General features: G+C 47.7%; 1 protein-coding gene across 1 annotated transcript in view; it reads right to left on the bottom strand.

The window, feature by feature from the left end:
• RBM19 (RNA binding motif protein 19) overlaps positions 1–17,019 on the bottom strand; it is a 47,548-nt gene extending 30,529 nt beyond the window's left edge. Inside the window, exons 1-19 of the mRNA XM_021412775.1 lie at positions 16,865–17,019; positions 15,868–16,050; positions 15,156–15,287; positions 14,894–14,932; positions 14,104–14,323; positions 13,309–13,586; positions 12,734–12,826; positions 11,856–11,934; positions 11,076–11,147; positions 10,208–10,408; positions 9,629–9,759; positions 8,779–8,900; positions 7,929–8,025; positions 7,287–7,397; positions 6,606–6,806; positions 5,894–6,011; positions 3,659–3,807; positions 2,319–2,379; positions 496–575 (exon numbers count right to left, since the gene is read on the bottom strand). Of these exons, the coding sequence (XP_021268450.1) occupies positions 496–575; positions 2,319–2,379; positions 3,659–3,807; positions 5,894–6,011; positions 6,606–6,806; positions 7,287–7,397; positions 7,929–8,025; positions 8,779–8,900; positions 9,629–9,759; positions 10,208–10,408; positions 11,076–11,147; positions 11,856–11,934; positions 12,734–12,826; positions 13,309–13,586; positions 14,104–14,323; positions 14,894–14,932; positions 15,156–15,287; positions 15,868–16,050; positions 16,865–16,900 (2,403 nt within the window). The 5' untranslated portion in view covers positions 16,901–17,019. The remainder of the gene's footprint in view (positions 1–495; positions 576–2,318; positions 2,380–3,658; positions 3,808–5,893; positions 6,012–6,605; positions 6,807–7,286; positions 7,398–7,928; positions 8,026–8,778; positions 8,901–9,628; positions 9,760–10,207; positions 10,409–11,075; positions 11,148–11,855; positions 11,935–12,733; positions 12,827–13,308; positions 13,587–14,103; positions 14,324–14,893; positions 14,933–15,155; positions 15,288–15,867; positions 16,051–16,864) is intronic.

The following is a 20,917-nucleotide window of genomic DNA, read 5'->3' as shown; positions in this document are numbered from 1 at the left end:
TTGCTAGTAAACACTCTTCTGTACAACCTAATGCCCCGAACACAGAAAGGCCTGGGCTGGGAGGGAGCTTAAAGCTCATCTAGTTCCAACTCCTCTGCCATGGTCAGGAACAATTCCTCCCAGATCAGGCTGCTGAGGGCCCATCCAACCTGACTGTGGGCACCCCCAGGGATGAGGCATCCACAGCATCTCTGGGCAATCTGTTCCGGTGACTCAGCACCCTCTGAGTAAAGAATTTCTTCATAATATATAACCTACATCCTTCTTTTTTTAGTTTAAAGCTACTACCCCTTGTCCTATCATGACATTCTGTGATAGTGTCCCCCTCCTGCTTTCTTGTAGGTTGCCCTCAGGTGTTGATAAGAAATACCCTTTTAAGTACTGGTAGGAAGAGGATACATACCCCTCTTCCTCAACTAGATTTTGAACCTCACAGTTTATCTACACCACTGCCCATTATCTCTGGAAAGAAACCTGGCCCAAACCTAAGCCTACCTGGAGACGGCGCAGCGCTTTCTGAGCACTCTCTGGCTTCCTGTACTCCACGAATCCAAAGCCCATGGAAAGCAAAGTGCCTATCAGAAGAGAAAGGAAAATTGTTACAATAGCAGGAAACAATGATACTGAACAGTAAATTTAAAAAACAAATCAGAAGAAAGTGCTGTTGTGTAAACTAGACTAGGGGAATCCACTGCCACAGCACTACATGGACTCGCACCATAAACTGCAGTGCCCAACAGCATCCAGGGACAACTCTGACCACAAAAATTCTCTGAATCTCTGATTGTTAAAACTGGGGGGGCAAAAACTAATACACCACAGAAGGGGCCAGCCTGTCCATGCCCCGTCACATTCCTCATTAGCGCTCCTTACCGGCTTTTATGAAGCAAGATACTGCTCTAGAATGGATGCCCAGTTTGAAGAGCTTGTTTTGGTGCTGGTATCAGAGATGGCACTGTATGTCACACCGATTTTTAGCTTTGTGAGATTTCAGCACAGCCTCCATAAATAAAACAGTAACTGTATGTCCTACAGAACAACCGCCATTTGTAGTCAGGGTGACTGATCCTATTATAGATACACAAGCCTCTGCTTATACACAGGACTTTTCCCTCACATATGAAACAAGACCTTCACTGGGTAAATTTGTAAACAGCCCAGACATAAGTGTGACTTTTGCAGTGGGAAATAAATATGCAGGTTGCAGTCTGGTCCCCAGATGAGACTTTTCTAATCTGCAACCCATTCAGAAATTGGTTTTGGTTAACACACAGCAAATAGGCAGTTATTGACCGCTGCTGGGAACCAAGCATTTGAGATCTGTTTAAATACAAACTGCCATGTGCTAGTAATGGGATGATTTCCCACTACAACAACACAAAAGCCCAACATTTGAGAGACAGAACATCTGTGAGGCAGGCAACAAACGGAATACGCTTCTGTGAACCTGGACAGGCAGTTGCAATTTCCAAGCCCATAAATAAAGATGGGAGAGGAAAGGAAAAATCCACATGCAAAAACACATCACCTAGTTTCTAACTTCTGAACTTGAGAGGCAACAGGATATTGAGATCACCCTGCAGTAACAGAAACCAATAGTTCTGGTAGGTGGTATGAGCTCAGCCCAGATTCAAATGCTGCTGTCTAGTCACGAGCATACCAGACATGTCAGCAGCACTGAAGAATTGACTTTATTCTTTTTCTTTCAGGAATCAGAGCTTTTAAGCATCCCATACAAAAGGATGCCTAGGCAGTCATTCCCCAAGGCAAAATCCCACATAGCTGTGCAATCCCTAGCCTCAAATCTGGAAAGACACAGCCCATCCAGCCACGCTTGCCTTATGCAATCCCCTTCCTGCCCATCCCCATGGGAAGCAGGCAGAGATCCCGCTGGGATCAGTGCAGGCGGCAAATGACACCCGCCCAGTGCAGTTCTCAGCCAGGCATCCTTGAAGATCATGGTTGCTGTTGTGGATAAAGTATTGCGCACAAGTTCAGTCATTTAAGTGCACCGGTCCCTTTCAACTTGCATCCTGATCTCTTCTATGATCCTGAAGGAGTTGGCTTCTCTATCTTGATCTCAAGAGAAGGCCACATCTCCACAAATTCCACAATTCAGCTTAACCTTCTAGACTGAACTGCAGTGTGTTTTTGGTTGTTGTTTTCAGCCATTTCAACAGGCGCACTTCTATAAACATTGAAGATTTCGTCAATGCAAACACAACAAATGCTCATCCAGATGAATGCTAACGCAATGCCACACCTGAGCCCTCAGCAACCAGTTGCAGGAAGGAATTGAACAGTAACATCTAGAGTACCTGCTTTGTCTTTCTTCTTGGATATTGTGCAGCTCTTCACAGCTCCCACTTTAGAGAACGTCTGCAAGGAATTCAGACACTCTTTGTCAGAGGCTTATAACTCAGTTTTGAATGACAATGTAGCAGTCTTTCAGAGCCAGGAGCACACGCTCGCAAACCCACCTCCCTGCCAGGCACACCTGACAAGCAGTCAGTACAGCTGCTTCTTCTTTTACAAAATTATTTATGTACAAATACACACAGAGACTTGTAAATAAGTCAATACAGATGTTCCCAGAAATCCTTCACCACTCCTCAGAAACTGCTGAGCTCTGTGGTTGTTCCGGGAGACCACTGCAGATTACAAGATGTCCTCACCCAGGCAGGGACCTAACAGCAGGTAATTCCTGCGATGCCCCCGAGAAAACAGCTCCTTCCAGAGCTGCAAGGGAGGGGCTGCAGGGCTGGATGTCCTACAGTGGCACACCATTGTTACGATTCCCTTGTAAAACTGCAACTGGAAGGTAGGAGGGAAAAACAGAAAGAAAAAAAGAAGTCCCAGTCCTTCTCTGAACATTTACGTTTGTCCCCAGAGCCAACCGGACCAGATCTATACCAGCACCACCGTCCCAAGATGGAGCAGCACAGGTCCAGGACGGACTGACATCCCACCACCATTCTTGGACCATGAAATATGGCATGTCACAACGCTATAGTGAGTGGCAGAGATGAGAACTTCCAGTTGTTTTTTCCCAGCCTTGCTATTAATATCCCATGTGGTTTTAGAAATGCTACAATCTCTCCCAAGTGTTTTGCTGAGGTAAAGTAGCACAGACATCCCCATATTGGTACAAAATCTAAGATGAAAAGCACATGTCAGTTATATAATCATTTATTTATTGCCTTAGCACACAAAGCAGCATTACAGCTGCACAAGCGCTGATTCCAAGGAGAATGGGAAATGAAGGGTCTTAAAAGATTTCCTACTGCCTCCAACTGTCCCAAGGTAGAATTCAAATCCATCAAAACTGTTTCCGCTACGTTTGTCTAACTGAAGCCTGAAACTCAAAAGTGGAGGTTCCCAGCCCCAGCACAATCCAGTGCTCCCTCTCGTACCATTAAGGCCATGCTACTGGCAATTTAACTCCTTTCAACACTTCATCCTCAGCACAACAGAGGTGAAGAATACCTTTCTCCCTGCACTCTGCAGCACAGGTGAGACCCTTCTTCAAGCCCATGCAATGAGTAGGGGCCTTCCAGCAACAAGCAGCCCAGTGTGGTCTCAACCCGTTCCCACTCCTTCTGAGCAGCCTTGCCTGTACTAAGCAAAACCCAGTCTCCACTCCTTGCTAATGGCTTACCTCCTTCAGTGTGTCTTCTGTGGTGGTAAAGTTGAGGTTCTTGATGAACAAGGTACACCCTGGAATGCTCTCTTCCTCATCTTCCTCTTCATCTTCTTCCTCATCCTGTGCTGATGTTTCCTCTGAGGCCTTTACAGCTGTGTCACCATCTGATACAAAGAGAGAAAACTCAATGCTGTAAGATGCAACAAAGCCAAATCTGGAGTGAGCTTGCCCCCTGCCCCAGTTGACAGTCACTGCTTCATCAAGATTGGACCATTCCTCTACTGGGTAAACAGAGACCGAGGCAGGCTCAGGATGCACATGTGAACATGTCCCTGTAGAAACTAAATCCTTTGAATGTAGAAACTCCACAAACCTGCTTCCTCAGCCCTCAAACACCCCCACATCAGTCCTTGCCAGACACCTCCTGAACTAGGCAAGGAGCCCTGGTCTTGCTTAAGCACAATTCTGCACTGCTGTAACACCTCATTTCTTGCTTATACATACCCATAAGATAGGAAACCACAACTTCCCCATCAGCACGTGAAGGCTGTTGTTAGACAAACCAGCTGTCATCCGTTGGCTTTCCAACTTCTTACCTTGCTAGACAACTTGTTTTTTATACCAGCTTCAGCACCTACAGCATAGCTGATGCTATGCTCAGGGGGACCAAGCTAAGCAACTCCCTTTAGCATTACCACCATCCCCTCAATGATTTTTCTAGGCTTAGGGCTCTCTCACTTGGTATAAGGAGAACCTGCATGGAGCCAGGGGTGCTTAGACACTCCCCAGCTCTATCTCCAGAGCCAACTTTCCCTGCAGGGTTCCGCCCAGTTGCCCCCCCTACCCCTGGCACCACACAGCCCAAGCCTTTCCAGTTGGTTGGTCAAACCCTCCTAGCTCCAGCCTGTGGAGTGTTTGCCAACAAGACATGGAAAAAACTCATCACCTTTGAAGACAAGTCATTAAAAGAAGGGGAGGGAAGAGATTTAGTGAGACAGGGCAGGATGAAAAGGTGCCTCCATCTGTGGCTGACACAATAAGAGGCCACGTGCTGCCGCCCGAAGCTCTTTTGTGAACGAGGCAGGGAGTTTATTGCACATCCCCTCCCTTCCCTTTCCTAGATGCAGAGCACCTGAGGCTGGCAGCAAAGACCATTATCAGCCTTGAGCAGCCTTCCAGGAGCTCCTGTGCTTAAAGCCCTTTATCTCAAGGTGAGGGTCTCGGTTACAGGGAGATAAAGCAGCCCCCCCAGCTTCCCTGGGCTCCAGCCATCCTCTGTGACCCACGTGCAGAACAGCAGCCCAGGAAGAGGCTTTTCATCAGCTTTTCTCCCCCCCCGCCCCCCCAAAACCTCAGTCCTGAAATAGCTTCCAGTGAGACAAACCTATATAAAGCCAACCTTTCTTTTTTTTTTTTTTGAAATCTTGAAAGGTTTTAAATATACAGGCGAGATTTGATTTTTACAGCCCCTAGGATGGGGAAAAAGGGAACCTACCAGCAGAAGGAAGGCTGAGCCCTTGCAGCAGCAGAAAATTACCTGGACGAAGCACACAGCAGGGACTGAGGCAAGAGGCACAGAGATACAAGTACAGAAACTCATAGTCTGCCACTGGCAAGTCAGCTGCCACATCCTCCCGTTGCTGTGCAAGCCAGTTGCAGGTGTTCCCGCACAAAGAGGGTGTCCTTGCAGAGCACGTGATCACACACACTCAGAGGGTTAGGATTGGCTTACAGAGAGTAGCTACAGCTCCCGATGGCTGCTGCCAAAGGCAAATCGGACCAAAAATCTCCTGCCCTTGCCCAGAGCATCAGCTCCAATCCAAACTGGATCAGTGTGCTCTAAGCAGTACCACACTGTTCATATCTCATCCAGGAGGTGAGGAGTGAGACAGGACTGAGTCAAACGCTTGTATGGGAACATCAACAGCCACACCATGCAGTGAGGTGAGCCTAGGAAGCATGTAGAGGATGTCATGAGGCTGGTTCTGTACCAAAGTCATAGAATAGCTTAGGTTGGAAAGGACCTTAAAGCTTATCCAGTTGCAACTGCCCTGCCTTGGGCTGGCTGCCATCCACCAGATGACGCTGCCCAAGGCCCCATCCTGGCCCTGAATGCCTCCAGGGCACAACTTCTCTGGGCAACTTGTTCCAGTGCATCAAGAAGTACTGGAATGTCAGCATTGCCACATTACATGCAAAGGAGCACAGAAACAAAGGCAGATTCCTCTGACACAATGTTAAAGCTCTTACCAGGTACTAGCCTTTCTTTTCCCTCCTTTTCCAGAGCCTCTCTGTTATTTTTCTGAGGGGCTGGGCTGGAGAAGACACTCATTGGAGCCCATTCCAGATACAACGGCACAGAGTGAAACTGTGGAGAGAACACAGGAGAAACGTGAAGAGCAGAAGGTAAGGCCTGAAGAAAGGTCTGCTCTCAGCTTCACTTTCCCCTCAAACACCCTGTTATGGAAAAGAGCAGTAGAAAAACTATGCAATATCTTTATTTGGCTCAACCATCTCTCACTGAAGGAGAGAGTCAGTATCCAACCTCATACAGAACAAGTCCATGGAAACCAGAGGACAAGGAACAAGGAAGGCCACAGCTAGGAAAGGGTCTGCAAGGAGAGATCCAGGGTTCAGTACCAACTCTACAGCAAAAGGCATTAGAAACCCTCTCCCAGGTCACAGAGGGTTTCTGTACGCTTGTCACAGCTTCCCTCCTCCAGTTTTTTTTGGTTTTTTTTTTTTTTTTTTTTTTTGCACGTTGAGAGTCCTACTCAGCTACTGCAGCACATGGATGCACCGGGCATCTCCCTAAATCTAAGAATGAAGGAATAACATAGTGATGTTGAGCCTCTCAAAACCCCCCTTTATCTCACATTTTAGTATGCACTCTTTTCTGCAGCTTCACAATTAGCAAAGATCCACATTCTCCAGGCAGTTGCATACCCCTGGCCACACTCACCTTGGAGTAGGCCAGCTTGGTGAATGCTTGCTTGGCCTCGGTTGGCTCCAGGAACTCCACGATGGCTGTGATGCCTCCGGTTGGGAGTAGCACCCTGCCCAGGCTGCCATGTTTGCCAAAGACAGCCTCCAGCTCTGCCGTGCTTGTGCTGGCAGGGAGGTTCTTCACCAGGATCACAGTTTTACTCCGCTCACCAGCAGCCTAACACATTCAGTGGGAGAAGAGGGGAACGAGGATTTGGGACTTTAAAAAGCAAAAACCAATCTCTTACTAACTGAAGATTTCATTTTCAACACAACGCGCTCTCTCATTCCATGTCACACCTTTCCAGGATCCAAAAGTGCCAACAACCTTTCAGAAAAGACTTCCTGTTGAAAAGATTCACACCCCAGCACAAACCCCATTATACAAACTCTCACGTACAGAGTTTTCAGCTCCAGATGCATCCTGCTACGGACACAGGACTTGGTCTCTGCTTCTAACATGCTGTCACACCGTAGCACATACTTCAACTATCCCAAACACAACTTCATCTGCAAGAGTTCAGAACAACTCAAAACCCTTTTAATAGTTCAATCCTGCACGATGCTGAGGATTAATTAAAAATCTCAGAGAGCACAGGATGTCAGAACTAGGCATAAGGGGCAGGTCCACTCTGCAGCCTCATGGTGGGCATCTCACCTGACTGAAGGAATCCAGACTAACTCCATTTTCAATGAGGAACCGTCGGATTTCCTGGACCAGCTCAGTTTCTCCCAGAGCAATCCTCACTGCCACGCTGTCTTTACTCTCCTGCAGGCAAGAACAACAGTCAACAACACATTATGAGTTCAAAACAGAAGCAAAGGGTCTCGAGGAATATGCTGAGCACTTGTTGTTCCTGCTGCTATTAGGAGCAACCAGAAGTTGGCAGAGAACTGGAAGATACAATGCTCGAGTTCCTCTGAAGCTGTTGGAAGTTTTGCTGTTGGAAGTTTTGCTGTTGGACCCAGAGGACTTCTCAAGGAAAGTGAAGTTTCCAGGGAGGATCTTAAGTTTTAGTATGTGAATTCCCACCAACTTTTAGTCATGTACAAATACAAACTTCAGCCACAGAAAAGCCTGACTAGGAGGGAAAGAGCAGGGATAGCAATGTCATTTTGACTTCCAGTGTCAGAAATTGTCACCTACAAACAGGCTACAGGACCACTGATCTTTCAGTCTGGACCGAGCTCACGGCTGCACATCAGCTTTTGCTGTGCAAAAGGACCAGGCAGGGGTTGGCCACGTGCAAACAAGTTGGAAAATGGTCTCCCACCCCATTTGATCAGTAACCCAACTCACATGATCCAGCACTTGGCTTTTGGAAGCATTGTATTTCTGAGCAATGGCGTCAGCCACAGCATTTGTCCCCACAAACAACGTATTCCAATTGTGAGAGCTGGAAAGAGAAAGAAGAGGCGGGTTCAAAGTCTTGCGGTTTTTACTTCCACTGACATCTCTCTCTTCAGTGGTCCTGGAAAAGAACAGCTTTCAAGGCCACCACTAATAGCCAGTATAATAAGCTTGGGGGAAAGTAGGGTAGAACACCCTTAGAGAATGGACAGGAAGAGGGAGTCATGACTGGTGGGCAAACAAAGGCAGCAGTGCTGGCACCTTAGCTCTTCTTCCCTAGCAGGTCAGTGGCCACAGCTATACAGTTATAGCTGGAAGCTGTCTCAGAGGAATATGCTTTTTCCATACAGTTTCCTAAAAGCACAAATCCTGTGTGAGCAAGGCTGCATTCCTTGCCCACGAAATCTGAAAATACTGTCACCTTTCAAAACAATCTGTTAGAAAGATAACTCCTGCAAGTTTTAGAATACAGGTGGCCAAGCAGATGAGAAAGACATAATTGATTTGTAGCCACTACCCTGAAGAGTTACAGCATTAGATCAATTTTTATTAGATACCAGAGAAATTCATACACAAAGCCACTGAAAACCACGTTTCTCTCCATTTATGCTACTCACTGAACTACTAGAGCTACTTGGAAAGAGGAATCAAGTAGGTAAGAGATAAAGGAAACAGAAAGCTGCACAACAAATTCTTTCCTGACTTTGGGAATCTATACAGCCCCCACAAAGATGCATTCTGGCCATCTGGGAATTTGGCAGGTTGTGTTGTCTTATCCTGCTACAAGACACCTCCGTACCTGGCACTGCTGGCTTTGTCCTTGGCCTCCTTCTGCTTTTTGTAGGAGGTAGATTCTTCTGCATCTATATCTTCAATTTTTTCCTTTTTGATTGTGGAGGGTAAAAGATGCATCATTCTGCCCTAGAAGAAATGAAGGTGAAATTCAGAACCACAGAACTGCAAGGGTTGGAAAGGATTTCTAGAGATCATCGAGTCCAACCTGTCTGCTAAAGCGGGTTCCCTATAGTAGGTTGCACAGGTAGGTGTCCAGACGGGTCTTGAATATCTCCAAAGATGGAGACTCCACAATCTCTCCAGGCAGCCTGCTCCAGTGCTCTGTCACCCTCACTGTAAAGAACTTCTCCTGCATATTTGTGTGGAACTTCCTATGTTTCAGTTTTTGGCCACTGCTCCTTGTCTTATCACTACACACCATTGAAAAGAGTCTGTCCTCATCCAACTGCCTCCTGCACTTGAGATATTTATAAACATTGATCAGAAGCTCCGAAACTCATGAACTAAGCAGAGGTAAGAAACTTTCAGGCACTTCTCTTAGTCAAGTGAACTAGGTGGAAGTAGGTAACCTTCCTTCCCAGAAAGACATACTGCAACTGAGAACAACCATACAAAGCATGACAGACTGAGACCTCCTTCCTCTAGCTCAGACTTCAGTATCTGTGAAACTCTTCAAACCAGGCTGTTCTACCAGAGGCAACTGCATTCCCATACAGCAAAGCAGAATTGACTCTACCCTTTAGCACCTACAGGAATTCTGTTCAGCAACACATAGGAGCAAACACTTGTCCACCTCCCTAATAAACACCTTCACCAGCTGTAGGCTGACAGCATATGAAACTCAGTCACTGTACCTGGAACACCTGCCCATCCATTTCTGCATAGGCCTTCACTGCATGCTCAGGAATCATGTAGGTGATAAAAGCAAATCCTTTGGATTTCTTGGTCAGTCTGTCAATCGGGAAATGGATCTCTGAGAGGGGCCCTGCAAGAGGAAAGGTCTTTCTGTCAGAGATCACTTACACAGCCACCACACTCCACAGCAGAGCAGCTCTGCACACTGCAGGAAGGTGTATGGTGAGCCACAAGCCTGGGTGAGGAGCCACTGGCTGCAGACCAACAAGGCAGGCCCAGCAATACCACCCCCAGTCCAGATAAGTTGTAGCACACATGGCTTTGATTGCTGGATTGGAGATAAGAGGAATGAGGGCAGATGCACACACAACACACTTTGAACTAAGTGGCACAGCAACAGCATCAGTTTCAAAGCCAAGAAGCTGCATGCTGTCACACCAGGCAGTGAAGATGGTTGGAGTCTATGACTGAGAGGTGTGAGATGCACAGATTCATACATCCATCCACTCCCACCCAGCAAATCTCTGTTTGCAAGGAGACACAGCCCTGCAAATCCCAGTCCTACAGCAAGTACATACCATACTTGGAAAAGATCTTCTCCAAGTCCTCCTCAGTGCTAGTAAAAGGAAGATTTCTGACAAAGAGTCTCCCTGATTCAGACAAATCTTCCTCTTCCTCATCATCCCTCTTCATTCGTTGCCATGGCTGGTCATCAGTTTTTACTGTAACAGTTTCTTTTGGGGTATTCTCACATCGGGACACCTTGATGTATCGCCCACCTAGTCAACAAACATACACAGGCACATCAGATACTTCCTGAGGCCATGGGCTATCAATATCAATGTGTTAAGAGTCTAGGCTTACAGCAGTGACAGAAGCAATCACAATTCAAAAAAACTGGGTAGAACTCTGTCTAAAAGGATGAGAGCTGCAAGAGATTAGCAGAACATTTGCTAGCCAGCTTCAGACTCCTTTCCCTTCGGAGAGCTCCAATCCTTCTGATTCTGTCAACCTCATCCACAGGCTTCAAAGCATATGTTCCCATCCTGCATGGGATTTTTTCCAAGTGTAAGTAGTTTCACTAAGGTCTTGACCAAGAATAGGTTTCAAATGCAGGCTCGCAGAATCATTTGTACAAATCCCCTGCACTATCCCAACTTTATTTTTACTGTATCATTTTTATACCAAGAGCCAAGATACATGTCAGGCACATGACAAATAGTAAGAGTCAAAGAGCAACGCACACAGGTCATTCACTCTAAGCTGCTCCTGATGGAACTTACATGGCAACTGGTTATCCCACAACAGCTGTGCAGAGGAAATCTCCCCCACCATTTGCCTGGGAGAAACTAAAGCAATGGGAGACTCTTTCACAGGGAACACTTTAACAGCTGAGCACTCTGTCATTGACATCAGTCAGAACAACAAGGAACAAACAGCGCTTACCTATGTATTCTTTCTTCCGCTTCAAGGCCCTTTGCATTTCTGCTTCACTCTTCAAGTCAACAAAGATATAACCTTGGAGGAAGCAAAGGTTCAGCTGAGCATCATGCGAGGAAACGCAGTCACTAATAGGCTAATTAAGCGTGAATCAGGCTTTTTCAAATACAGATTCCTACAGATAACGCATACAGCTCCTATTAAAGTTTCAATCCAGCCTGAAAATGGCTGTGTCAGACTGGAAGGCTGCCTTTTAATAGCTCATTCTCTATGTATAAACTGAACAAGCCTAACTTCACTGCTGAAGTAGGCCTTCCACAGGTGCCTTCAAGAGCAAAGAAAAGGTGCATCTGCTCCCAGGCTATGAAAGGAAAGCATATTACTAAGTTCCCTGCCAGCTCTAAGGACCTGCACTTTCTGATGGGTAACTCCAGTAATCCCAGCCTGCCAGGAAAGCCCCTTGTCTAATGGTAGATCTGCAGCAGCAGCTCTTCCCAGAGTAAGGGGCCTTTCCTTGGCATGGTTTGGGAAGTTTAGGAAAGCTTCAAAGACAAATCAAAGAAAAGACTCCTGCTCCTGTCTGCTGCATTACCCTAAAGGAGTACAGCCAACATGACTCTGCCCACAGCATCCTATGGGCAGCAACTAGGGCAGGTGAGCTGCAAAGTCACAGAAAGGTCTGTAATAATCAGGACACATGCCAGTAATGTAGAACTACAGATGGAAAGAGCAACGGTGTGACTGAGAGGTCATCTGACTCATAGAGCCAACCCTCTTCCACACTACCTGTATTTTTCCCCTGGGCATTTTTTCCTATCCGGATTGCCACTGGCTTCAGAGGTGAGAAGAATTCTCGAATCTTTTGCTGCAGGAAGAATAAGAATTGCTTAAACGGGCTATTGGACACAGACAGCGGGCTTCAGACTATTTTGTCTTAAACAAGCACTATAAAAACACCATGTGTAATATCTGTAGGTCACTCCAAAAGTAATGCCTCCTATTTATTTCCACGAAAGCTACAACAGATATAAAAAGCAACGTAATACTATCAGACAGAACCAGTTCTCAGCTACAAAATACTATTTTTCAACATTTTCACTACCATTCGCTCTGTATTTTCACCAGCAATGAACAGGAGCCTGGATGCTGTGCTTGTAAAAATCTGCACCAGAGGAAGTGACCCAGAGTCACTGTCACCACTGCTGAAGCACACTACCCACCCCTCCCTGTGCTCACATCCACTGTTTGGTCTCCATCAGTGATCAGCAAATGTCGACAGATGTCAATGAGAGTAATTTTTTTCACAAGGAGGAATTCAATTCCACATCTTTGTTTCATACGTACTTCTATGTCAGATACCACTGTCAGTTCCCCTCTGCTGCCATCTGTTGCATAGCAACAAAATGTAATGGAATATTGGTGGGAAGGGTCAACTCCTACTGCCATACCAACATCCACCTCTCATATCACAGGCCAACGTAATAAAATAGGAGGCATTACTTTTGGAGCAGTCCTCATACAACATTTCTGCACAAAGCCAGGTAAAAAGCTTCCCCGACTGCCCATACAAAGCCTCAGCACAGTTCAACCAAGTGAAGACAGCGCCTGTGCAAAGATCTTGCTGAGTTCAAGCTAGGAATCCTCAGCTCAAGAACAAAGCTTACCTCAGTGATGTTCAAAGGAGCACCATGTAGTCTCACTGTGTGTGGTGTGCTTGCTTCTGCTGAACTGACTTGGTGCTTCTGCTGCGCAGAGAACTGGAAAAAAAGAAGCTGACTGAAAAACTGTAGAAGTCATGACACAACAAGGTGATTTTGCATAGCAAGCAGGAGGCTGAAGAGTGGGGGAGAAAACCAATTGCATCAGCCTGGGCAGGAGGACCTAGATGAGGGTGCAAGGTTTGACTGGGATGGTCAATCCCAGCTGCTAAAAAAAAACTGCAAAAAAGTATTCCCTGCAGACATACATAAGAAGAGAGAAAAGCCTATGAAAGGGGTACTAATACTACCTCTTAGGAAGCCTTGTTTTCCAGAAAGGGGAATTTAACTAGCATCGGGAGGAGATCTGACAATTTTTTATTTTTTTTTTTAAATGATTCCCACCCAGTGAGCCAAAAAAGTTGGTACCTAGGTTCTCACAGACTTCAAATTTTCAATTACATCCCTGGAGTGATCAACAAACATATACTATCCTCTGTAGCTCCTGCTTTAAGCGTGATAAAAGTGTAATTCAGTTCTACCTCTAGTGTGGATCCTTCTTTCTTCTTATCTGGTGGTGTCTCTTGCTCTGCTGTTTGGGGTTTTGACTTCCTCCTTTTTCCTATGTGGGTGCTGATATTTTCTGTAATGCCAGAATCCTCCTCATTTTTGCTTTCCTCTTCCACTTCATCACTATCTGTTTCTTCCTCTGTACTGGATGAAGAGTAGGAGGAGGAATCCCTCACTACTTTAGATTTCAGGTAATCCATATCTGAGAGGTCTTCCCTAGTAGCTGCCTTCTTCTCCTGTCGTTTCTTTGCTGTCAGAAAGGAGAGACCAAAGTTTAGCACACAGACACTGCTGCTCTCTCCGCAACCAGGTTAAAGCTGAGGACGGGCACAATCACTATGACCTTCCTCTCCTTCATGCTTTCCACCTAAAGAGAAGACTAGAAAATAGTAGAGCAATTTTAAATCAGCACTTCTAGACTGACATGACTGGATTCCTGCTTGCTTTCTTTTAAGCAATAGTTCATGTATAAAACAAATTGGAGAGGACTGCCCTGTTACTTCTCCTAGGCTTTGAATTAAAGACCCAGGAGAAAGCACAAATGCCATTCCCTTAAATATCAGAAAGAGTGTTTCCCACATTTCTCCATATTTGGGAAGCCATCTATACTTCTACAGTGCACAGAATGAGTTATGCGCGGGGAAACTACCTTTCTGATTACACTGTCTCTGTTTGTAAGCAGGACACCGAATCAAGTCCCAGCAGCATGCCTGCTCTCACATTCACTGAGACAAAGCCAAGCAAAGGGTGATAGCCCCTTCTGGTACCTTTGGTTTCTTTCTCATCTTCAGAGGATTCACTCCCATCCTTCTCCTCCTCCTCACTCAGATCCTCAGACTCATCTGAATCAAAGTTCAAATAATCAGCTGCTGGCTTTGATTTTTCCTTTTTGGGCTCCTCTGCCAAAGTGTCATTAGCCCAAGTGGCCACCTGAGACCGTTTCTGGTGAACCACCAAGAACTCCTGGAATGTTTTATCTTCTTCCAGCTGTTGGAAAATAAACCAAGCAAAAAAACTGTGAAGACAGACAAAAGTGAAGTAGTAGCATGTTAAAATTCAAAGATATCTTATTTCCAGTAGCATAAAAAAACAATTCATAAGGAGCAGTCCACTTTACACTCACAAGGTGAGCACCTGAAGTCACTAACATCTTCTCAATCTCTCAGCCCTCCTCCTTCTTGTACTTAATGTTTAGAAAACACTTCAAAGAAGACAAGAAAATTTTAAAGGCGGCAAAAGATGTGCAAATTAAACATGACACAACTTGCATGTGATTTGAAAACACAATTGTTGAAAGAGCTGTCCTGGATAGAGTGGTTATTCATGGAGAAGTACTTAATGATTAAAAAAAGAAAAATTAAAAAAAAATAGTTCTCAGTGTTGAGATTGTTTTAATCATGATTTGTTACAGTGGAATTGGACTGCCACGGTGTTCTTTAAATCATACCTCTTGCCTGAATTTATAACAGTGAAAGGAGTACAGAAAAGGGCTACTCAACTCTGGCTTTTAATATAACTTCTCAACAATGTAGACATTGGAACTCAAACGCTACTCACCTCCTTTAAGTTTTCTGAGGGATTTTTCTTCTTTTTATCCTAGGAAGAGAAGCCATTTTTAGAAAGCCATACTAGAAGCAGAGCCAGTAACACTTCTCAGGTAACCTAACGATAGAGGGTAAATAGGTAAATTTCCTAAGGCAGAAAATGCCAGAATCAGGACTCCAACATCAGCTGTCCCCTTTTCCACACACCAGGTCGTCCTTCTCTCTGCCAAGTCACTGACACGTGTCAGACCTTCATGGAAAAAAGCAAGACTTACTTTCTTTGTGCTTGCAGGAGCTGCACTTGTCACAGGTTTCTCAGGCTGTTTTTCCAAGGCAGGGACTTTCTGAGAGTGCTTACTCCATGCTTTGGGCTTTGAAGGGTCACCAAAACACTTGCATAACTCAACCTGAGAAGAAAAAAATCAAGTTTTTAATTAAACTCATCTTTAGCAGTCTTGTTCTGAAACTGCAGGATGCATCTTAATCAATAATCTTTCTTATAACCCTGACAGGATGGAGTGTGCAGGTTAAGGACAGACAACCCAATACAAATGTTCTTTCTAGAAATATACAGCTTCACACTTACTCAAGATGGGATTTTGTTGTGCTCAATTACAGAGTCAAATAAGTTCTCCTGCTTATCATGAATGAAAATTCCTGTCTAGTACAGTAAGATGAATCACTTTAAATGAACGAAAAAATACGCTCAAGTTCAAAAGTTCAGATTATTACAGCTCAAAACCTGACACTTTTTCCAATCAATACTGAAATCACTGCTAGTACACAGAAGACAGCCCATTCATATCAAGTACCTGCTTGAGACACCAGCAATGAGGCCTGGCATCAGGCTTTGCTGTTTTGCTGCAAAGGACTTCATCTTCAGACTGACTTTTTTGGCCTTGAGCTGTTCATCTCTAAGACTGTCAAAATCCCTAACATCTAAGTTTCTTAAGAATCAAAAGAAGGTACTTTTAGCTAACAACTCACAGTGACTCTGGAGGTGTCTATGAAGCTTCTGTTGAAATGGCCAAGTGCTGCTTGAGCTTCATCTTCAGACTTGTAGCCAATGAAGCCAAATTTCCGGAACCTACCATCCTTGGTGAACTTCAAGCAGCAATCAGTCAGTGTGCCAAAGGCTGCAAATAGCTTCCGAAAGCGATCTTCCTTCATCTGGAAAAGAGGAAGGAGAAAAAGAAGGCAGGTCAGCAACAACTGAGATGTTTTACTGACAAGCCTAAAGGAAAGCATTTAGTAACACAAGGGACTTCTGAAGAAATCACACCACGTTGTGGCAAGTCTGATAAGAAATACATGTCAGCTATGAAAGTTTGTCCTCTTCCCCACAAATTCCTTACACGTACTCTTCTGGGCCTACAAGACCTCCATAGTTAAAAGCTGCACCCAGGTGTTGGGATGCCTTCAGTGGAGCATCCAGCCTACCCAGAGGCAGCTTTCAGTATCCCCAGGGGGTCAGATGTAGCAGAGCAGCACCACTCACATCTTCTCATGGCGACCTGGGAAGAAGGGAAGGATAGGGGGCCACAAACTGCCCATCTCCTCCACCCTAGAGGCTGCTGGAAGTGCCCCAGGGGCAAAGGCATGGGCTGGGGAGCAGCCACAGGAGACCTCCTGACTTTACCCCACAGAACCAGAAGCACTCCTTGTGCAGAGCCCTCCATCCCCAGGGCAGCTCATTGCTCCTCCATAGGCCTCAGGGCACCTCCACAGCCCATAACCACCAACGGCCCTACCCCAAGACCTCTCCTTGCTCCTCCATCGAGGAATCCCTCCTCCCAGCAAGCCGAGAACCATCTCTCCCGGAAGCCTCCCGCTTCCCCAGGACCTCCACCTGCTCTTCACCTTGTGGGCCCTCCCAAGACCTCTCCGTGAGGTACCTCTCCTCCCCCGTCCCTCTCCCATCCCAGGAGCCATCAGATCCATCTCCCTTCCTGGGCCCCGAATGCTAGAAGCCGCACAGACTCACCCCGTTGGGGAGGTTCTTCACGATGAGCCGCGACATGTCGGCAACAGAGAGCAACCCAAGCGAACACCGCACTAGGCCCAACGCCGCTCAGCGTCCCACACGCCGCCCCTGGGCGCCGCCATCTTCCCGCTGCATCACGTGGGTTCGCAGCGCCAGCGCGCAGGCGCGATGAGGCGGGGCCTGGCAACAGGCCCTAGCAACGCCCGTAGCAACGGGCCTTAGCAACGGGGCTGAACAGGGAAGTGGGGCTGTTCCTCTTGGAGCAGTCCCTCTCGCACCCAGCCCCACGGCCCAGCTCTGACTCGTGCAGAAGGCTTCATCTGCAGGAGGAGGCTCAGCTCCTGCGCAGCTCCAGCTCTGCCCGCAGGAAGAAGTGCAGGTGGTGGTGCTGGACTTACTGCTGGGCCCGGTGCTGCCCCACTTCCCCATCCCCCGAACCCAGGCAGCGTATGGCAGAAGGGCCTTGCTCCATCCCACTAGGACTAGGGTGCAGGCCTGTAGCTGGGGAGCGCAGCATAAGTTCCTGGTGGGCAGGAAGGGAAACACCTGCATTTCCAGGGAAGGGAATGGAAGGATTGCCAGGCTCAGTGCACAGGAGAAAGGAGAGAGCAGGATGCCTCAGGATGGCTGTCTGCTGCTCTGCTCTAATGGAAAGCACACAGCATGAAGCCTTCCTCCTGCAGCCCGTGAGGAGATGCTCCTGCTCACATCACCCCCCTCCTCCCAGGGGTCTGCATGAGATGTCGGCGCAGGGCCCCACTCCTCCTGCCCTCTGCTGCCGTCCTTGCTGGACTGTCAGCCTGTCACTGGGACATAGGCTGGAACTGACAGGGCCTCATGCACCATCACTGACACAGCAAGACCATGCCCTTGTCACTGCTGTCCTCTCTGGGACGCCTGTCCCCCTCTCTCCCTCCCCATCTCCTCCTCACCTGCTGCTTGTGGCCGCCGGCAGGCCTACCTTCAGCACGTACTGGCCAGGAAAGCTCTGTCCTTGTCCTCCTAAGCAGGCATTGCCAGGACAGAGCTGCCACCAGGCAGCAGCCAGCTAATCTGTGCCATGCGGGACCTCTCCTGCCCCAGCCCCACCTGGAGCTGCAGTCTCTCCCCAGCAGCCCCTCCTGCAATAGGGTTTGCTCTTTCCCAGTACCCTTCTGCTGTGTCTGTCCCCTCTGAGGGGGCTCATGCCATGAAGAGCCAGCTCCCAGTGACACCAGGGAGATGTCTTCCACACAGCTGAGCTCTGGGCTACGTCAGTACCCATGAGGAAACATGGCTTTTGCCAGAACCACAGAAATGTACATCTTTGTTAACCCTCCCTCTTTAGAAATAATGTGTTTTAGCCTCCCCAGATGAAATGATTTAGCTACAGAAGCACAAGCTTTAAAAATACAGACTTCATTGTTGATTTTCTTTGTACACTTAAACTCCCAAGAGTGCCTCTGGGTCCAGTTTTTATGTTGGCAAGTGCAAGAGCTGGAACAACTTTTATCTTTGAGGGTTTTTTGTTCTAGCAAAACGTTGGACTTCTGGGGTGCCAGAAATAGGTGGCTGCATCAGCAAGGGAAGTTCCTGTGAAGTGAGCCCCAAGGCAGGCTCATTTCTGAGGAGAGATCCCAGTCCCAGGCAGGTGGGAGGGAACCTGAGGCCCTAGAAGAAGGGGGCCTTTGAGAAGGCTCAAAGAGGGCTTTGGAAAGCAGCTTAAAGTGCTTGAACATCTGCTCTGAAGACCATCTTTAGCCCTTTTGCTGCTGGCACATGGTGTGGGTAGGGAATAGACCGGGTGTTGCATAGCACTGGGCGCAGGTCAAACAGCCCAACCCCCAAACTGCACCAGAGCATCCTCAGAAACAGACTGAATGCATAGTGTTTTTTGGTCTTCTCTCCATGGAAACACATCTCAGGTGATCCCATGTGCATGCCCAGGGATTGCATTCAGTTAAATTCAGGAGGGTACTCAGTGGGCAAAGCACCCAGCAAAGGTGATGCACCATCAACCTACAGCCTCGGTGTCTGCAGTTGGAGGATCGGGGCAGTTCTCCTGTCCCTGCCAATAACCCTGTGTAGGGCTGTCAGGCTAGTGGCAGGGTCCAGGCGCTGCCTGTCCCCTCACCCCCTCCTCCAAGGTTTCCCGGTGCCTGGCAGGGGGTGACTAGCGCTCCATCCAAGCCCACTGCCGACAGCAGAAGACGCGGACCCTGCGTGGTTCCAGCCGAGCTGTCACAACCTGTTTGGTGAACGGCTCATCAGCAGGATGGACAGGGGCTTGCACAGCACCAAAGAGCAGGGGTCACCTTGTTGTAAAACACTGTTATGGGCTGCCCGCAGCCAAGAAGCTGAACTTTGGGAAGCAGGGCTGGAGGAGAGAAAGGAAGAAGCTGCTGCTGCAGGTCCTGTCCATCCCTGGGTACAAGGAAGGGTCAGATGCAAAGCACACCACTGTTTTGAAGAGATGCTTCTTGTTGTCCTGTGTCCAAAAGGGCACCAGAGTTTTGCTCCAGGTCGCCCACAGCTTGCCCACCCTGCCTGCTGCCAGTCCTGCTTGAGAAGGACAAGCTCAGCTCCGGGCAGCCCTTCATGCCTGTCTGAGCAGGAGCATTTTGTCTGCAGCTAGTGCAAGGTACGTGAGGGCTACTGGAGCCAGGGTCACCCTCACTGGACCAGCAGCAGGATGCTGCGAGGAATTCTAGGGTGCCTGAGCCTGTGCAGGGGTGCTGAGCAAGGGTGTTGCCCTTGAGGGCAACAGGTGACAGAGGTACTCAGCTTCCTCGGCAGTACTCCACTCCCTTTTCTTTTAGATGTGGGTAATGAGCAAAATTCAGCCTCAGGGTGTTCCCAGAGTGGGCTATTATCTGGCCGAGGACCTTTATCACCTAATTTAATTAACCCACAGGTACTAGCAAGGACAAGGATGAGTGTGACTCAGCAACAATCACCAGTTCCTTTCGGTGCACTGACGCGCTCCTCTGTGCATGCAGAGAACATTTCTGGAATAGCTTTGCTGGAAATGCTGCCCTAAGTTCAGTTTTGCTGCAGTCAGCTCCAGACTGCAGGAGACTTTGATCTTTGGGAGCAGGAATGGCTGGACCCACCTCATATGAGCAAATTGTCCTACCTGGTCCTAGTGGAAGGATACCAAGGTCTTGGAAGTGTGGTGCCCAATTAATCCATCTCCATCATGCTGCACAAGGAGATGGGGCCCATGGGAGGAATAGAACATGTTGCCTTTCTGAAGGGCTTCACTCAGAGTGGACAGATCCTCTGCTATATGGAGAGGACGTTTTTCTCCTTGCTGATTGCTGCAGCATCACCATGGGCAGAATTCACCTTTCATCCAGATAAATAATCACCTGGGTTTGCCTGCTTTGTGGTCTGCAAGTCTGTCCTGTGGTCCTGGTCTCTGCACTTCCTGTCTGCAGCTTTGGAGCAGAGTGTGTCTTTCCAGAGCCTGAAAGCTAAACTGTATTGCTGAGTAACAAGCAGACAGGTGCAAGGATGGATAAGGACAGGAGAGCTTTTACTGAGCTCAGAGGAGCCCTGGCACCAACCAAGATTGGCATGGGGCATTTGGACCTAGAGATGCAGACATACAAGACTCCAACATCATATCACCCAAGCAGAGACACCAATGGTCCTCCAGAGAGACTGTAGACACCTTGGCATTGTGCAAACAAACTTCTGGGATCAGCTTTAAGGCGAGGTTCCTCCTGACCCCACAAAGCCACAGGAGACGTTGGCTGCATCCTGCTGGCCATGCAGCTGCACCTGATCCAAGCAATTACTGCCACCCAGCAATGACAGCATTTCCTTCAGGTGACAGATAAGGTCCAGCCCCTTCCTGGCATGCCCCAAGCCAGACGTCAGCATCTCTCCTGACCCATGAAGGCTTACCGGCATCCTTCTGGTGACTACAGATGGGACCCTCTGCAAGGAGAAGGGTTCCACCTGCTGCTGCCTCTTGCCCACTCTTTCCTCCATCCATCACCATCTCCACCTACTTAGGTTTCCTTCATGTTTCTGTATTTTTGGATGTGTGCAAATGCACTCAGGGGA

This window comes from Numida meleagris, chromosome 14 (genome assembly GCF_002078875.1).
Source record: "Numida meleagris isolate 19003 breed g44 Domestic line chromosome 14, NumMel1.0, whole genome shotgun sequence".
In the NCBI taxonomy this organism is placed as follows: Eukaryota; Metazoa; Chordata; class Aves; order Galliformes; family Numididae; genus Numida; species Numida meleagris.
This window is presented reverse-complemented; position numbering and strand designations above follow the sequence as displayed.